The 19,370-nt window shown below is 43.1% G+C and overlaps 1 protein-coding gene across 6 annotated transcripts; it reads left to right on the top strand.

Annotated features, from left to right (window-relative positions):
• GCNT4 (glucosaminyl (N-acetyl) transferase 4) lies at positions 1-17,804 on the top strand. 6 transcript variants are annotated; one of them, XM_018070524.2, is made up of 4 exons: positions 1-16; positions 3,974-4,180; positions 6,483-6,558; positions 14,308-17,804. In XM_018070524.2, exons 3-4 carry the CDS (start codon positions 6,551-6,553, stop codon positions 15,674-15,676), a joined length of 1,377 nt encoding a protein of 458 aa, XP_017926013.1. In that variant the 5' UTR covers positions 1-16; positions 3,974-4,180; positions 6,483-6,550; the 3' UTR covers positions 15,677-17,804. The 6 variants fall into 6 exon arrangements, with proteins under 6 accessions (XP_017926013.1, XP_017926016.1, XP_017926014.1 ...); XM_018070525.2 differs by lacking the exon at positions 1-16 and adding an exon at positions 1,783-1,928; XM_018070527.2 differs by lacking the exon at positions 6,483-6,558 and having other exon boundaries at positions 14,308-17,803.
• Positions 17,805-19,370: the final 1,566 nt, after the last annotated feature.

The raw sequence follows: 19,370 nt of genomic DNA, 5'->3' as shown, positions 1-19,370 counted from the left end.
CTGCGGGAAAGTTCTGGTAAGAAGGCGCCGTGTGTCTTAAAAGTTAGTTACGGGGTGATTTTGCATCTCGGAAGCAACACAAGGCAGAGTTTACCAAGGGGTGCCTGGAGCCGGGCACGCACCTGCCCGCACCCCCGCAGGCAGGCGGCTGCCCAGATGTTGCAGCCGCACAAGCTGCTCTCGAGGAGCTATACACCAACTCAGGGTGATTTGATAACAGAGGTCGGGTTTGTTGTGATGTTAGCCTTTTTTCATCTCTCAGTAAGTTGCTAAAAACGTACATGTTAGTCTGTATCTGTGTTTAAATGTGCCAAGAGCACTTAGTCATTTCTTTAGTATGGAAAAAGGCTCTTTTTCCTTGTGAGGAAACAAAGAGTAACAATAGCGAGAATCTGTCACAATTTTTTTTTTTCCTGGAAGAGAGACGGTAGCAGCTTCTCCCTCATTATGGGGCCGACAGATTTATTAATATCAGAGTAAGGTTTGAAGAAGGAGACCTTAAGGGGAACCTCCACTGTGATCCATGTGCTCCAATGTGAGCATCTGCTCCATTGAACATCCTCTAACTCATTCCGAAGACCTAGTCTGTAAAGCAGCCTGTTTCATTTTGAGTGAGGCACGTGTCCTTAATAGTAACATAGTGGAGGCAGTGAACAGGAAAGAGCTGCTTGCTCTCTTTCCGACTAGGAACTACAACAGTCAAATGACACTGGAGGGCAAAATGTTGAAAGCAAGTATGAGAAAGTGGGTTTTTACACAATGGTCAAGTCAGCTGTACAGTGTTTCCCCCCACCCCCATACTCCCTAGTCTCTGGATGTCAGAAAATTTAGGTAGGTTAAAAAAAGACTGAATGGAAGAACCCAAAATTTCATGAGAAATGGACAGTTGTAACCCCTGTCTTTGGCAACTGCTGAGCTGTAAGGAAATGGAAGTGGAAAGAATGTGTGGAAAAGGTGTTCAAGGGTTCTGTTTCCAAGTATCTGCTTTTGAGTACTCTTAGGCGACATCTTGGGATGGATGGGTTTGTTCTTTCATGCATGTAGCTTTTCTGAGAAGGTCATAGAAAGGGAAGTGAAATGCTACTACGTTTGTGCAGATGTGGTTTCTGGTTTTATATATATCTGATGCTGCTGGGGTTTGGTCCATTTCTTATCTTTTTCTTTATGCTGCCCAGCTGCAAAGGCATTTAAAGATTGCCAACAAACTTGGCTAATGCTTTTTGAAACATGCATCATATAAATGAGCAATTCTTAAGGACTCTAACTTTTTGAAAAGCAGTAATGGTGGTAAGGAATACATTCAGGCTTCAGTTACTTGTATTGGCTGCACCTTTGTGCTGGTATTACAGTGGGAGTGCAAGAAAGTGGTCCAGACACTGAAAACTGCTTGTGCATTAGGTTCTATAGATTTTGTAGATCGTAGCCTGTACTATGCATGCTATTTTCTGGTCTAATATGTGCAAATTATTCTAGTAAGTCAACAGGCTGTCTGTGATGACCTTAAAAATGCTTGGTAAAAGGCAAGAGACTATATCTCTGAGATTCCTTAGAAGCAGTCCAGATGAGTTCAGAAGAATTAACCTTACAGCATTTGCATAGCTGTTACAGCTACAGGAAGGCATTTTGAGGTCTTCCAGGAAATACTGATAAAGGAACTAAGAGATACATCAGATGAGTCATAAAAAGCTCTTTTCTATGACATAAACAGCAGGGTGCTGAATCCAGCAAGGGAGTTGCATTTTGCGTAGCTGTCAACAAGTCAAGCCTCATCAGACCTCTCACTGAAACACTCAAAAATGAAGAGGGCTTCACCAGGATTTGCAATGTGCAACGCACAGGTCCCTCTGCTTTGAGTACAAGAGAGACAGCTGTGAAGAAAGAGGAGCTCTGTAATTGCATCATGCCCAGAGAGAGGCATCAATAAGCAGGTGACAGGGTACATACCAGCACGTCAGAGACCCACCCATCCTCCTACAATGTGTTCTGTCATATTACCTAACTACAGTGTGGCTTGTCTGGTGTGTCAGGAAGCTAGTCCCTGGCCCATGCAGGATACCCTGGTACCAGTCAAAGACCTTTTCCTTTTGTATTGGCTGCGGAGTGCAGTTGGCCTGTGTGCATTTTTATGGTGTCTTATTGTTTGGTGGGAGGGGTCTTTCTGCATACTTGATTCTTCAGGCAAGGACAAGTCAGCAGCCTAAAGATTACTCAAAAGATGCAGAGCTGTCTGCAGACATTTCCCAGTTTTACATGTGCTGGAAGCTTTTGTCTCACAGAAAATGTTCTATGTTCTTAATTTTTTTTAATAAATTAATAACATTTGATACAATTAGCCACTATACCCTACCATCAGACTGAGAAGAGGTAATGTTGACCCAGCTACTGTCATGCCACATGGCATCTTATGCATACAGAGAGTGCCAAATATTAAGTGGGGAATCCAGAAACTGTGCTCTGTATGACTTTGCTGTGCTGGGGCCATCGAGCTAAGGCAGGACTGCAGGATCCCATGATCCTGAGCTCTCTTTGGAGCTTATGAGATTTGGAGCTTATGAGATTCAGCCTACTCTAGCCACAGAAGTGCAGGGTATAAGTCTGATGATGAAGAGGAGGCTGGTGTGCACAGTATTTTGGTCAAAATATGGATGGAGAGGGGTTACTGCTGCTCTGCTTTTCTTGAGGGAAAATACTGTGATAATTGTTTATTGTATATGCAATTAGTACAGTGTTTAGTTCCTCAGATTTCTCTATAACCATTATACACAGAAAAGTTAGGTATAATAGCCTAAAAATGTATTTCTTGCCGTGAAGGAGACATTGTATACCATATAAAGTACTTACGCGCAGGCGAACTTGCAATGCGGATCGTCGTATCCAAGCAGAATTTCAGGGAGTATCACCAGGGTTGTGGGTCTCAGAACAGTAGCCCAAATTTCTGATCTTGGCTTAGTGTCAGAGCTATTTAATTTGTGAAAGGAGCAAGACCTCCAAGACCTGAGGTCTCAGTACCTGAAGTACCATGCTCATCTTATTGGTGAGGCTTTTGACAAAAACTCCTCACATCTCAGTGCTTTCCTGCCTATCCCCAAGTCCTCTTCAGCGTGCTGTAGAGGAAAGTAGGTTGCTTTGATTGATCTGGTTTTTTAGTTTTTTGTTTTGTTTTTTTTTTCTCCTTACCTTCTTTTTTTCTCCCTACCTTCTTGGTGCTTAGAAATGCTATGTGGATAAACAAAGATATAGGATTCTGTGTTGGGTTTGTGTGACCAGGTTTTGGTAGTGGTGGGGGGAATACTGGGGTGGTTTGTGTGAGAAGCTGCTAGATGCTTTGCCTGTGTCTGGCACACCAGCACTCAGAGGCAGCGTGACTTCATTCAGGCCACAATAGTCTACTGTCTCCACTCTCCATTAGACTTTTACATGGACCATATGGGGCTGTTAAAGGGTGAGCAAGTCCTGCTGAGCACTCCTTGGCTCTCCAGTTGACAAATTAGCTTATAGACGGGAATTATGGAGTCTTGGTTGGTATGATTTCTGCTGGTGCACTGCTCTGGTAGCAACTGGCACTTGCTGGTCTTCGACTTGCAGGAATCTCATGATGAAGGAATCTTCTGAGAGGCCAGGCAGGGTACCTAATTGTTTGATCTTGTCTGTATTCAGAGTAGCTACACCAAAAGCCTATCGATAGCTCTTTGGATTCTTGGAGTACTCTCTCCTGAGGTAGTTGATGCCAAGGATACAAGGGGCTTCTTCTGGTCCTTGTCTCAAGCCATAAACCCTTAGTTATATTTTCTCTCCCCTGTCCAGCTGCAGAGGGAAGCAATAGAGCAACCTTGGTGGGTACCTGGTGTCCAGCCAGGGTCAACCCACTACAGGTTCTTATACAGATAATGTCTTCCACAGCTTTTCATAGAAAGCCTTGATGCTCACTATTTTTCAGCTAACTTTTACAATTTTCTTTTGTAATTTGTGCAAGAAACAATGTCATCCCTACTACTTCTGTACATCCGGCTTCATACGCGCTTGAAACACTGATGATGGTGAAGGCTGTGGGCAGTGGCAGGATGAAGCAGACACCAGGACTTCGCTCACCCACCAAGCTGGATGTGCCTGTGCTGATATCCTGGGGCAGAGCATCCTAAAGAGCTCTGCAAGGGGAAGAGAACACAGCAAAGTCCAGGAGGTAGGTCTGCAGCCCTCCATGAAACGATCTTGCTGATGTGACAAGCTGTGACTTTGGCGGGGGGAATTGACTCAAAGAGGGTGATTTACAGCAAGGAGTTTGCAGAGAGTCTGCAGGCAGCTTAGTGGAGAGGTGAAGGAAATGGAGAAATGTTTTGAGCTCTTAATGGGAGCTTTTCTGCAGTGTGGTGCAGTTTCTCCTGTCTTCCTGTCTAACAGGAAACTTCCACCCTCTTTTAAAGTGCTTCTCCTTGCCAACGAATACAGGTTCTGGCCCTTTGGGTCTTATTTTTTTGTTATACTATAGCTTAGGAGTAAAAGTTAACCCTCTCTCCACTGTAGTAGTATTGCTTTAAACTCCTGTATGAGTCAGAACAAAGCTGTTAAACTCCAGATTGCCGTGAGTTAGAAGGGAGTAAACTCTATTTGCTGAGGTATGTGTTGTTTTTTTTTTCCTTGACTGCTGGCTTTATAGTACACTAAATCCTTGGTAAGCATGAATACTCCCGTTTCAAGAAGTCAAGAGCATTTAAATACTCAATGTATAAGCAATCAGGCTTGGAAATTTTCAGGACTGACTATCTCTGGGCATTCTTAACACTTTCTAACTTTAAGAGGGCTGCAAATCCTCAGACTGGCAGGACAAAGTACTATGTGATGTACCAAGTGATTTGCTGAGAGACTTTTTCTTTTCAGGCCTTCACCAGAACAGCTTCCATCAAAAGTTATTGTAAAACAGGTCAGTTTAGTTGGGGATGCAGAGGAAGCAGGTTACATCTCTCTTGTCTTCTTGCATGACCCTACAGAAGTTGCTTACCTCTTCTCCTAAGCAAAGAGTAGAGACACAGACTTTCTTTACCTCAGCATATATCTGAGACATGGGCATGCAGGAATTAATGTAAGATATTTTACTGAAATTATGGGGATTGCCATTGAAGACAACTGGAAAAGAGCATTTGGTCTTTTCTAAAGAGCATACAAAGAGTTGTGACTGAGTAGCAGACAGACAAGCAAAGCAACTTACTATGTGCTCAGCAGGTTCTTTTAGGAAACACAGATCTGTGTATCCTGTGCAATGAAGAGTCCTCATGCTTAGCACTAGGACAAACTCTGGTGTGATACTCATAATTGCCAAATCTTTGCTGAACCCGTGTTTCCCATGTATGTGGTAGAACCTGTCTTTCCTCTTCCAGAAGCAAAAACCAGGCTGTGTTAAACTGTAAATTTTATTTTCCTGGTGACACTGTGTTGTTTTAAGTATTCAGGGTCTTAAAATTGGCAGACTTATCATTTAGTTAGGGTGGGGTCTAAAAGTAATGACCTATTTTTCCACATCTTGCAATTAAGTATGTAAACAATAGTAGTTACTTAGTTATTTAGTTGTGCATCATTTAGAGAATATCTAAGTAGTACATCAAACAGGCAAGCCAAAACAAGGCTGGTAGTGAGTGTCCATGTTACAGGGACATAGGCTGAGGCTCCAATGCAGAGGAAGAGGGTAGAAAACCAGACAAACTTGATAGAATCAACTGATTTAGATTTAATGCCAATAAAAGGTATTCCTACAGAAATCCCATGATCCCTATCAATAGATAATTTTGCAATGGAAATAACCAGCTAACAGCAGTAAAAACCAGCCCATTAATAAATTAACTTTTCCAGCTAGCACCATTGAATAATCAAGTAGTGTTAAAAGTTTAATTCAGTCAGACAGTTCACTAAAAATAAAATAAAATAAATTGCTTAGTAAAGCACATGATTACTTTTCCTCTTCACTAGCTTCCCAGGAACAGTGCCTCTCTACCTTTTCCAGAGATCCCTCAAGACCCAGAGGGTCTTGTATAGGCCAGAGGGAAAAACAGAAGGAACTAACTACATCTTTCCATAGAGCTGGTCATGCAAACATGTCAAGTTTGCACTGCTGTGTGAGCAGGTGTGTATTAAGCAAACAGAGATATTTTATCAGGGAGAACTTTCCCAAAGTGTTTTTGCCTGGAGGAGAGGGAATTGTTCCCATAGTTCCCGGTGTTATGTAGTAATGGTATTGGTTGCTGAAATACACTGTGACCTGGTTTCCAAGAAAAAGTGTAAACATTGGTTATTCCTCAGGTGCCTTTGAGTGATGAGTGAGTTGGAGAAAGCACCTGTTCTGCTGCTTTGATTTTTATTGTTGTTGTTAATGCTACCTACATGAAAGCACTTACCCTCCGTTCTTCCATTCTCCTCCTTCATAATTTCCCAACCTCTGTTCTGATGCTCCTGCTCTTCTCAATATCCATTCCCTTTGTATTTTTTTAACCTAGGTGACAGCAAGGAGCTTGGTTCATGCTGTTCTTAGGCAGAAGGGCTTCTGCATGCAAGAGAGAATCACATGGTGGGGTAAGAGCACTCCTGCTCCCCTGCATCCACTCTCCCGGTTCCCTCTCCTTCCACAGACTTGCATTCATACTTGACCTTTTCACTTAACTCTTACTCCATGGTGAGCACGGAAGTAGTTTGCCTCACGACAACATTCATAGAGAGTACTGTGCATTTCAGAACCACTGAGGAGAGAGCACTGACTACTCACAGCTTGAACTTTTCAAGAATCCCTATTCCCACTGATAGTGGCATCTCTAGAGAGTCACAGATGTCTTTGATGGGTAATGATAAAGTAGAAAAGAAGTAGTATAAATTCAGTAGGTCTACACATTAGGAGAGATCATGTCTCAAACAAAGTAGTTCACAAGCTGTTAATAAATCAGTGTGCTCTGAATATAGACAAACTAGGAACACCTCTGTACTGTGCAGACCACAAGTGAGACTTGCCATGCAGAGCAAGAGCAATGTGAGTTGGTAGTTTGTTCCTGCTCAGGGTGAAGGGAGCTGTAGACTCCTCTTGTGCAAGAATGACATTGGCATCACTAAGTTGCATAGACTGGGAGTTGCTGTTGCTCTGGGTAAGCTGAGTTGATGAAAACAGCAAAAATAGTAGTGTGAGGAGCTGCAGTAAAGCCTTGGTCTCTCTCAGGAACCAGGGCTCTTCATATGTAAATCATTAGGGTCTTAGTAAAGTAGAAGCATGCCTTCAGAGAGGCAGTGTGAGCCCAAAGCCTGCCAGTTTTGCTGTGCTGAAGAAGGGAACCTGTCCATTCCTCTGAGTTGCTCAAGTGCCTCCTTAAACCTATACAGATGGGTGGCCTCAAAGAGGGCTGAAGCCGCTGCAGCGCTGGTGCATATGAGCCATTGAAGGTTAGAATCAAGCAGGAACTTGATTTTCTGGGCTTACTCAGACTTCTGCTGGCCAGATCAGCTTTCATGCTGGCTTTTCTCCGTTGCTTCTGAGTGCCACTCTGGGATGGAGGAGATGCTGGGGTGTTCCTGGCAGAGGATCGGGATGGGTGCAATGCTGCTATCCCCAGAATACTTCATGTTGGAAGTACCACAAAGCTGTGCCATCACAAGCAGAGCTGGCAGAGCTTGCAGTCATGGTGCAGAAGCTGGGCTCTTTTCCTCTCTCCTGGTTGCTGGGGCCAAGACTTTCCCAGGAATGCTTCATCCAGTCCATCTCACAGACAAATTGATGATCCTTTGCAGCTCCTTGTATCTTTCCACCAACTGCAAAGGGACTTCAGATAGTTAGTCTGGGTGAGGTGTGTCTTATGTGTGTGGTAGAATGACCAGGATACAGAACACGTTCTCCGCTGGTTTCTTCCAAGGCAAAATCTAGAAGTGGTCTGGGTAGTTTAACCACATTGGGTTCTGCTCCCTGACATAAAATATATCTAGATGTGGTGGGACAACGACAAGCAGTCTACTGGAAATGTCCCTGCCCATGGTAGGAAAGTTGGACTAGATGACCACTAAAGGTCCCTTCCAACCCAAGTAATTCTGTATTTCTGTGATTCTATGAAATAATGTATGATGGTTATACATATATACTTATACATAATAAAAGTGGTTATATGGTTTCTCAGTAGGAGTGCTGCTTTAAACTTGATTTTACTCTGAAGGAATTTTTTTTTTAAATGCTATTCCAGATAAATTAATTTATGTGCTCACAAGAGGCTGTTCAGAGCAGAAATTTGGACCACCACAACTCATAATGTGCAATTTCAGGCAGTTAATATCTGACTGTTCTGTTCTTCATCCACTGAACAGCATCAGCAACTCCTATTTTAATTATAAGGGGCTTTGGGCTTACAGGGAGGTGGACACGGCTTCTCTCCATTCCTTTTTGTGTATTTGTGGTCTACTTCCCCCCAGGGAACATATCCTGGACTGGTATGAGGTATCCTATGTTGTCCAGATAGGTAGTTCACCAGCTGACCTGCAACAATTTCTTTGTCCACATAGCACTGAGAAGATGCAACAGTTTATAAGGTTCACTTTTCAGCAGTTTGGTAAATACAGTGAAACTTCAGATGGGCACACTCAAAAACAATTTAAATCTAGTTTACAGTGATTGGTATTGTTTCCACAGCATCTTAGATATTCAATGTTATGGAACTATTAGTAATACAAATTAAACAACATAGGAGTCATAAACTTCAATATTGCAATAACCTTAATACCTCTGTGATAGTGCACAGTGGCCTTAGCCAGTGTGTTTAGATCACAATCCAACAAAAATTACTGAGTATGCAGGTGAAACTGCAGAACAGTTTTTTTGGCAGGCAGATCATCATTCCCTCTTGGGGTCTGCCTTGGAGGCCAGGATTGCCACTTCTACAAATTTTTACAGAAAAGAACATTCTTTTTAATTGTGAAAAAATGCAAATGAAGAAGAAAACATTGCTCTAATCCACCTTAATTTTGACAAAAACCCCCTAACCTGTAGAACAAGCCAAAGTGTAGATTGTTGCCATCTCTAATACTTTGTTCTCATTCAAAACTGAATTTCTTTTAGGACTTAGTTCAGTTTAAACAAAAAATCCCGAAATAAGAAGTGTTTCTATAGAGTTTGAAAGAAATACATTGACTTGAGGCAATGCACATGTTTTTTGGGAGTGCCAGTGAAATGCAATCAGTTTTTCATGTGGCTTGTAGAACAGGATGTTCAGGGTTTTGTAACTAGACTGCATGTGAGTTAGCAGCACACCTGACCTTTGCTTAACCCTTTTAAACTTCAGTATTGCAGAAGGCACACTAGAGCCTTGCTCTCAATCAGAAGAGTTGCAATTAACACCTGCTGTTCATGACTGGAAGCTTTTAGCTGGGCCACTTCCCAGCCACCATTCTGTGCTCCTACCTGAAGCCTGAGCAGGATTTCCTCCTCTTCCCAAAAACTTCACCCATTTTCATTTTGCAATTGAATCCTGAGCAGTGTGCATGGCTTTATGAATTAAGTAACCTTTGACACAGTGATCTTTGCAATTGAGGGCATGATCTTTGAGAGGCTAAGAGCTGTAGTCAGTGCTTGAGGGATGGATGCTTTGCTTTCATTCATCTTCTCTCAGTGTTAGCAGCACTTGTGAAGGGGGAGACACTTCCCAGATTTTTGAATTTTTTTTTGTATGTCTTGCATTACAGTGCTCATGACAAGGGAAATGCAGATTTTTTGATGTAACAAATTGATAATGGGTCTGTTAATCAGACTGATACAAATGCATGTGTTTGTTGGCCAGCTTGAAGAGGGTAAAATCTGAGAAGTTTAGCAATAGTGTGGTGCAGAAGCAGGAGAGGAGGATTTCCCTGGGAGTCAGAGTTCATGAAAGGGCTGTATAACCTGGTGAGAATCTGGTCAGAAGTCTTATGCCAGATGAAGACCTGGGGCTCCTGCCCTCCTCGAGTCCTGAGCCATGCAAATATGTCTCAGGAGTCTTCTTGCATATAGAAAAGACAAGACAATGCCAAGCTTATAATATAAAATCATAATATAAAATCTTTGTGCAAAAGATGGAACTTTGGTGCTCTGTATGGCATCACCTGAGGAAAAAATTTGCATGGGCAGGATAACTGGAGTTAACATCTGGTCAGTGCTACCCAAGATAGGTGCTTTGGGTAGGTATAAGTTCCTGTTTTCATCTGCCACATTCATCCATTTCCTGCTCCTCTGGAGAGAACGTCTATGTTTCAGTAGGGCTCTGAGAGCTGCATGTGGTAAGAAATAAATATTTTGCACTTGAGTTAAAACCTGCTGAGATTTGCAGTGGCACTTCTGTCCCACGGGATTTAATTCCCTGGTCATACACTGTTCCTCAGGAAATCCCAGTCTTTTGCAGAAATTAACTTTATCCTGGTGAGAGTCAAATGATTTAGAAGGGCAACAAAGCTGTTGAAGGGTCTAGAAAGTCCCTTGAGGAGTGGCTGAGGGAGCTGGGGTATTTAGCCTGGAAAAGAGAAGGCTCGGGGGAGATCTTATCACTCTCTCCAACTACTTGAAAGGAGGCTGTGCCATGGTGGGAGTTGGCCTCTTCTCCCACACAACTAGTGACAGGGTAAGAGGAAATGACCTCAAGCTGTGCCAGGGAAAATTCAGGTTGGATATCAGGAAGAATTTCTTCAAGGCAAGAGGGATGACCCTGGTAACTACAGGCCTGTTGGTCTCACTTCAGCGCCTGATTGAATTATGGAGAAGATTATGCTGTGAGTTATTAAAAAATACCTGAAAGACAATGCAGTCATCAGTCACAGCCAGCACGCGTTCATGAGGGGAAGGTCCTCCTTGACAAACTTAATTCCCTTTTTTGATGAGGTAACCCACCTGATCAAGGGAAGCCAATTGATGTAATCTTTCTGGATTTCAGTAAAGCTTTTGATACTGTCTCTCACAGTATACTTTTGGACAAAATGTCCAGCACACAGCTGGATAAACACGTGAGCAACTGGCTGATGGTACAAAGGGCACAAAGGGTTACAGTGAGTGGGGTAACATCAGGCTTGTGACCTGTCACTAGTGGGGTTCCACAGAGCTCCATCTTAGGGCCAGTGCTCTTCAACATCTTCATAAATGACTTGGATACAGGACTGGAAAGGATACAAGTAAACTTGGTCACTAAATTGGGAGGGGCTGTTGAAGGCCAGGAGGCCCTGCAGAGAGACCTCAACAAATTAGAGGACTGGGCAATCACCAACCATATGAAATTGAAAAAGGGAAAGTGCCAGATTCTGCACCTGGGATGGGGCAACCCTGGATGTACAGACAGACTGGGATACAAAAGTCTGGGAGAGCAGCCCCATGCAAAGGAACCTGGGAGTCCTGGTTGATGGCAAGTTGAATCTGAGTCAGCAGTGCCCTGGCAGCCAGGAGGGCCAACCGTGTCCTGGGGGGCATCAGGCAAAGCATCGCCAGCCAGTAAAGGGAGGGGATTGTCCCGCTCTGCTCTGCACTGGGGTGGCCTCACCTTGAACATTGTGTGCAGTTTTGGGCACCACAATATAAGAAAGATATTGAGCTCTTAGAGAGTGTCCAAAGGAGGACAACGAAGATGGTGAAGGGCCTTGAGGGGAAGCTGTATAAGGAGCAGCTGAGGTCACTTGGGGTGTTCAGCCTGGAGGAGACTGAGGGGAGACCTCATTGCGGCCTACAGGTTTCTTTGGAGGGGAAGAGGAGGGGCAGGCACTGATCTCTTCTCTGTGGTGACCAGTGACAGGACCCAGGGAGGGAATGGCATGAAACTGTGTCAGGGGGAAGGGTTAGGTTAAATATAAGGAAAAGATTTTTCACCCAGTGGGTGGTTGGGCCCTGGAACAGGCTCCCCAGGGAAGTGGTCACAGCACCAACCCTCTCTGAGTTCAAGAAGCTTTTGGACAACACTCCGAGGGGCGTGGCGTGATTTTTGGGGTGTCCTCTGCAGGACCAGGAGCTGGACTTCGATGATCCTTGTGAGTACCTTCCAACTCAGGACATTCTAAGATTCTATGGCTTTGTTTGGTTTAGTAGCAACAGAATGTTTGGCACTGGGTTGAGGCAGGCCATAGATAAAGAGGCTTTGGAGCAGTGGAGGCTGTGTTGGTTTTTTCCCCTCCTTTTTCTTTCTCCAGACTCACCTTTTTGAAGGAGAGAATAAGAGAAGATTTGCTCCTTGGGTTAGGCAATCGCTGTCCAGCCAGGACTGGTAGGTGTTGTCCTTTGTAGCCAGGGAGATCACTCAGCGGACGCACAGGGTGGGGTTCACAAAAAGGTCACACCACACAGGTCTTCTCCCTCCAAAGAAAAAAATATGGGCAGGTTAGCTGTGTTCCCCTCTACAGGGCTTTTGTCATATGGCTGAAAACCTACCTTTGGTTAGGAGCAGCTTTTGAGAGTGACTTTTCTCCAGGAACACGGATAAAGGAAGGAAGTAGGTAAAGGAGAGATCCAGATTAGACATTGGACTGGGATAAGTTTGGAGAAGATGTGAAGGAAAGCACGTACTGGCTAAAGGGGAAGGTGGGATTGTTAGCTTCATGGGGACATGAACACCTCACTTCACTGTGAGGATGCTGAGGCACTGGAACAGGTTGCCCGGAGAAGTTGTGGATTCCCCATTCCTGGAAGAGTTCAAGGTCTAGTGGAAGGTTGGCAATCCCCCTGCCAGTGGCCGGGGGGGTTGGAATGAGGTGATATTTAAGATCCCTTCCAACTCAAACCATTCTATGATTCTATGAGATAGATCTGGTTTTTTTCTTTCTTACCTGGAGACTGTTTGTAAAACCTACAGAGAGCTGCTGAGCTTTGGCTTCTACAAAATAGGTAAATGTTGGCTTACCCTGGTCTGCACCTGGCACTTCTAGGTGAAACAAGGAGATGACATTTCCTCCTCCTTTCCCTTGCCCCAGAAGAGAAATATCAAGGACAAAGATACACAGGGAAAGCTAAGGTCAGGGAGAACAGACTAATGAAGCAGCTCTGCCTTGACAGGCTGCTATTTAAATGAACTTACAGCTTGCAAGACCTGACATTTATGCAAATGCTAAAGATGCCCAAGTTAGTCTTGCAGTATGTTTGCATGCACACCTCAGTACTTGGTTTTACGTGCATATGTGGGATCTTCAGGCATCTGAGCCACTTCTGCTGGCCTTACCTTTTATTGACTCTGAAGCATTCTGGAACAGCTTTTATTCAAAAGAGAGTACTGGAAGATGTTCAATGTAAAGACGAAGTAGAGCTTAGTTTAATGCTGGATTGTATATAATTCTGGTCTGATGTTAATTCAGGGATAGCAACAATGTTGCTTGCTCAGTATTCAGCACTCAATCATTAAAGCAAACCTGTATCAAAAGAGGATCTCTGTATTTAGCTTTTATTATGGTTATTATGATTAACTAATACCTTAGTTAACTTGCTACACAGGAGTGTTATTAAATGACCTGCTGTATGAAAAGGGCCATGTGTTTTTGCAGTCAGATCAAAGGTTGTGTCACATGGCAGAGAGCAGGATAAGTGTGGTACTGTTCACTGCTACCTCTTCTATTTTCTAAAGGTTGTATTCATTATATGTTCATACCAGTGGATGAAAATATTGTGTATTCATCCACCTCTTTCTTAAGGGCAAGTTAGCACTATTTTCCAGGAGAAACCTGAACCAAGGAAGGACTTTGGACTTGCCAGATCCTGTTGGGTGAGGACAGGAAAGAAATTCATATCTCCTTGGACATTTTTATGAGCTGACTCCAGTGTTAGAGAGAATGAGAATGACCTGCTTGAATTCTGAAGCTTTCAGTTCCATGCTTTATTTTTTTAAAATGCTAATATCTACCATTAAGCACACATTCTTTGCAAATTCAAAAGAGATCCCAGTGCTGCTCCTGTTGAACCCCTTATAGTTACTCAGAAAAAGAAACAATCCTTCCTACTCACGTATAGGACAGTGATGTTCATGCCAATTCAGGGATTGCTGTACTTCAGTTTGTTACTCATTAGAAATTTAAAAAAGGTTTGGAAAGGAAACAGTAGGAGCCTTGTTCCAACACTCTTATTCAGCTGGAAATCATCTTAAATCCAAGTTGTTTTTTTAGTTTATTGTCTTCAATCAGCTAATTCAGGGGAATGAAATTTTAAAATGATGATTAAGAAGAAACTGTGGATTACCAGTGCCCTATCCTGATAAGGTGGTGTTTATGGTGTAGGCTGACTCATGTGTGCATGTCTTTCTTAGAAGTTGGAATTGTCTCTGATGATTTCTTTCTGATTTAAAATAACTCCATGTCTCTCTTTTCTTGCAGAATGAAGAGACGAAAGTGGCCCTACACATGCCCCTCACAAAGGAACATCCTGATCCTTTGTGTTACTGGGTGGTTGATTGCACTGTTGAAGATCCTCCATGTTGAAAGACACTTTTTTCCTTCTAAGGGCATTTACTTGGTTGAGCACTTCTTAAGCACTTCTTCTTATGTTAGAAACAGGTATTCATATCCTAGAAATGTGTTCCACTATGAAATTAATTGTTCATCTATATATGAACAAGATCCTCATGAAATTGGCAAGAGTTTAGAGATAAGAAGAAAAGAAATAGTTGACTTAGCTGATGAAGATGTTGCAGCAATGACAAGTGATTGCCATGTGTATCGTTCTCTTAGGAAATACCACCTAAAACCTGTTTCTCCAGAGGAGGAGAGTTTTCCAATTGCCTATTCTTTGGTTGTTCACAAAGATGCTGTAATGGTAGAAAGGCTCATACATTCATTGTACAGTCATCAAAATATTTACTGCATCCATTATGATGAAAAAGCAGCAAGAAGTTTCAAATCTGCTTTGAAAAATCTGGCTAAATGTTTCCCAAATATTTTCATTGCGTCAAAGTTGGAGACAGTGGACTATGCACATATTTCACGTCTGCAAGCAGATTTCAATTGTTTGTCTGATTTGATGGGCTCTCCAGTCCCTTGGAAGTATGTTATCAATTTGTGTGGTCAAGATTTCCCTTTGAGGTCAAATTTCGAGTTGGTCGCTGAACTGAAGAAACTTGGTGGAGGAAACATGCTGGAAACTACAAAGCCAAGCAGTAGCAAAAGAGAACGATTTACTTATCACTATGAACTTATGAAAGTGCCTTATGAATACATGCAGATGCCTGTAAAAACCAACATTTCCAAGAATCCGCCGCCTCACAATATTGAAGTATTTGTAGGCAGTGCCTATTTTGTTTTAAGTCGAGAATTTATTCAATATACACTTGAAAGCTCACTCGCAAAAGATTTTTTTGAGTGGTCAAGGGACACATACTCTCCAGATGAACATTTCTGGGCCACTCTTGTACGTGTTCCTGGGGTCCCTGGGGAAGTTCCAAGGTCATCTCAGGACATAACAGACTTACAAAGCAAAACTCGTCTGGTGAAATGGAATTATCTTGAAGATTATTTGTATCCTCCATGCACTGGCACCCACCTTCGCAGTGTTTGCATCTATGGGGCTGGAGAATTAAGATGGCTTCTGAATTATGGGCACTGGTTCGCCAACAAGATTGACTCCAAAGTAGACCCTGTTCTGGTAAAATGCTTGGCTGAAAAAGTGGCAGAACAACAGAAGGAGTGGGTACATTTGTCCTCTGACAAACGCTTTCTGCACTTAAGTTCTACGAATGCCTTGCTATAGCAGCACTGTGCTCTCTGCTGTCCTTGCCGTGTCCTGCTGTAGCACAGCACCTACAGTTCCTCCGCCTTGTCTGCTGCAGGATGTCAGTGAGCAAAACATCCATTCTGTATAAAGTTCAAGCCCCTGGAGAGCCAGGTGCCTGGCTGTTTATTTATGAAAAGTTATGACTCTCTGATTAATTGTTTTGTAACTTGCCACAATAAACCTGTAATTGTTCTTCAGGGTGATTCTGAGAGGTGAAATTTTCTTTTGGAGGCTGTGGCATTGTTTGTCCCAAAGGAGTATTTCAGAAATGTGTTTTACTTCAAGTGTGTTTGTGTCTTTCATAAGAAACTCCAACACGTCTGTCTGCCTGTCCCCTTTTCCTTCACTTTTACTTTTCCTAAAGGAATGAAACAAAGACCTCTGTGTCTGCTGCCTCAGGAAAACTGCAAGTGCCCATCTCACAGACAAAACCAAGAGATCAGCATGACACCAAATGAGCCATGTGACCTCACCTGAAGTTTCAAACTTCTCATCTGTGGGAGCTGCACAGATCTTTGCAATGTGAACGTGACTGGATGATATAAGGGAAAGAAGATCCCTGTGTGCTGCATTGTCTGTAGCATTGTTCTCTTCTCCCAACTCACCTGTGCGTTGCTTTTCCTTTTGTGAAGCATGTGCTCAGCATTGCTGTGCAATGCTATGGAATCTGTGACAGTTGGTTGAAACAGAATTGTGCGATGTTATTCTTCAAAGTTACAAGTGTGTTCTAAGGGCAGTCTCTGCAGCCCCTTAGAGTAGAATCCACGCCAAAAGAGATCAATCTTCATTTCTATCTCTGCCCATAGAAATATCCTTCTGTGAAATCCCAATCTATACATAGTGGATAACAAGCGCTATTTCTAGTTAGTGTTGAGCAGTGTGGTGCTATGTTGAAGTGCAGAACGTGCAAAGTTGAGCAGTAGCCATAAGAATAGCCATATTGCAGAAATTATGACCCCATGTAGAAGTGTCTTTCTGTGCAAGTCCATGGCTTTGTGCCACCACGATCCCAGGCTGACAGGAGCCTGAATGAGGCCTAGTTTAGCTGTAGAGCAAGTATTTTCCAACAGCCCCTGCTTACCGTGGCCCTCCCAGATCTTCAGATAGTGAAGTGTCTCTGGAGCCTCCTCGCAGATGTGCTTCTCATGCTACAGCATGCAGGAAGTGTTTGCTAGTGTAGGGGTCTCTGCAGAAACCCTTGCAACTTAGAAATGCCACTTGGCATTTTGGGGATTTCCCTGGAATACTGCTCTGCCAGAAGTTCAGTTTTGGTGGTTCCAGTGGACCCTGGGGTCTAGCTTTCTCCATGCCACTGTCTTCTTTCTAGCCATCTGTCTTTTATTATGGGGCCTCTTCCCATGAGTGACTTCAGGACATCTGGCCTTACTGTTCTACAAATTGCTGCAGTAATGATCATGTCTCATATCCGTGCTCCTTATTTGATCTGAAAGAACCAAGTCACTTTTTGCTCTCACCTTCTGTTTATAAATTTAGTCACTGTCAAGTCATCTGTGGCTTAAGACTGGTTTGAGAGTCAGGAGTCTCAGGCCTTTTCCCACATTTGTGACACTGATTTTCAATAAGACCTCAGACAAACCACGTGAGTTTTCTGTTTCAGCTGTTCCAGCTGTAAAATGGGAACCACAATCTTCTATTATTTTACTAAGCACTTTGGAACCTGTGGGTCTTGTGAGTTGGTTGCACAATACTAATTGTATATCAAACTATTTATGGAATCTGTGGGTGCACAGGTCACATATTTCTTTAATATATTGTTTCTGAAATAAATGGGGATTACTTTTAAAGTCTGTGTTGCTTACTTAAGTGACTTGCCATGTCTACCTAGGGCTGTCCTGGCTTGATGTAATTTATAGACACTTTGTAGAAAATGAAATATTGATAGTATTTACAGATTCATACATTAGTACTTGTATATAAATACAGTCCCCATGTGGTAAAAAGGTTAATAAAAGAGAATGTTAGGGCCAAGCTACAGCTTTCTGTGCCCATAAACCCATGGTTAATGATATATTTAAAATTTTGTATTTAGTTAAACTGGCTTTATATATGTATGTACACACACACCCATTCGTGTTTAATTGGAGTTGTTTGACCTGCAATAAATTTATAAATATAATTCACCAGCACAATAAACTTTACTGAAGTATATAATTTTAATCAAGATGGAACTTTGTGCTACTTTAGTTGAACTGGGTTTAATGATACCTGTCATTTAACTAGTTTGGAATAAGGCAGCTCATCCTTCCGAGGTCGTAGGGAAGAGGATGCGGATGTGGCACAATGTGAGGCAGCATCATGCATTACAGCAATATGTTTGCTAGATGTGAAAGTAGAAGTTGTACAGACACAGCTGCAACTTTATGAAGTTCTGATTTTCTAATGAATTCTAGATAGAATCATAGAATCGATTGGGTTGGAAAAGACCTCCGAGATCATCGAGTCCAACCCTTGGTCCAAATCCAGTCCATTTACTAGATCATGGCACTCAGTGCCACGTCCAATCTGCGTTTAAAAATCTCCAGGGATGGTGAATCCACCACCTCTCTGGGCAGCCCATTCCAATGCCTGACTTCTCTCTCTGTAAAGAATTTTCTCCTGATATCCAACTTAAATTTCCCCTGGTGGAGCTTAAGCCCGTGCCCCCTTGTCCTATTGCTGAGTGCCTGAGAGAAGAGACCAACCCCCCACCTGGCTAGAACTTCCCTTCAGGTAGTTATAGACGGTGATGAGGTCACCTCTGAGCCTCCTCTTCTCCAGGCTAAACAACCCCAGCTCCCTCAGCCTCTCCCCACAGGACTTGTGCTCCAGTCCCTTCACCAGCCTTGTTGCTCTTCTCTGGACCCGCTCCAGCACCTCAATATCCTTCCTGAACAGAGGGGCCCAGAACTGAACACAATACTCAAGGTGTGGCCTCACCAACGCAGAGTACAGGGGAAGGATCACTTCCCTGCTCCTGCTGGCCATGCTATTTTTGATACAGGACAAGATCCCATTGGCCTTCTTGGCCACCTGGGCACACTGTTGGCTCATGTTGAGCTTCCTGTCAATTAGTACCCCCAGGTCCCTTTCTGCCTGGCTGCTCTCCAGCCACTCTGTGCCCAGCCTGTAGTGCTGCTTGGGGTTGTTGTGGCCAAAGTGCAGGACCCGGCACTTGGCTTTATTGAACTTCATCCCATTGGAATCAGCCCATCTCTCAAGTCTATCCAAGTCTATCTAGATATTTCTGCTTTTTTTGAAAGTAACTTCAAAGGCTATTCAAGGTTGTAGAAAGGCAGTTCACAAAAATCACAGGGCTGATCAGGCCCTGAAAATCATCTAGCCCAGCCTCCTACTCACAATAGGATCAACACTTACTTTTAGCTGAGTTTCTTGGGCTTTCCAGGGATTCTTGCAGATGACTCTTCCTCTAAGGAAGGAGGAACGTTTTCCATTGTTTCCAAAAGAAGAAGAAAAATAGTCAAAATGTAAGTTTCTTAACTTTGGAATAATTTTATCTCTGTTTTTAACTTTACATTCAGCAGTATTGCCATTATTTACTTTTGGCTTCATCATAGTTGCTCTTTACACAGGTAGGTCTGTCTTTGCTGTATATGTGCCTAGGACATGATCCACAATCTTTCTGCAAGGAAAGAACCTGAACCTAGTTTAT

The sequence above is a fragment of the Manacus vitellinus genome, unplaced genomic scaffold (genome assembly GCF_001715985.3).
Source record: "Manacus vitellinus isolate BGI_N305 unplaced genomic scaffold, ASM171598v3 scaffold_18_pilon, whole genome shotgun sequence".
NCBI lineage: Eukaryota > Metazoa > Chordata > Aves > Passeriformes > Pipridae > Manacus > Manacus vitellinus.
This window is presented reverse-complemented; position numbering and strand designations above follow the sequence as displayed.

Bases quoted from the DNA above. Each gene is read 5' to 3' on its own strand.
- GCNT4 (XM_018070523.1), top strand. From the start codon at position 11,111: ATGACTTGGATACAGGACTGGAAAGGATACAA. The intron at 11,143-14,307 runs GTAAACTTGGTC...CTTTTCTTGCAG, and splicing joins CAGGACTGGAAAGGATACAA to AATGAAGAGACGAAAGTGGC.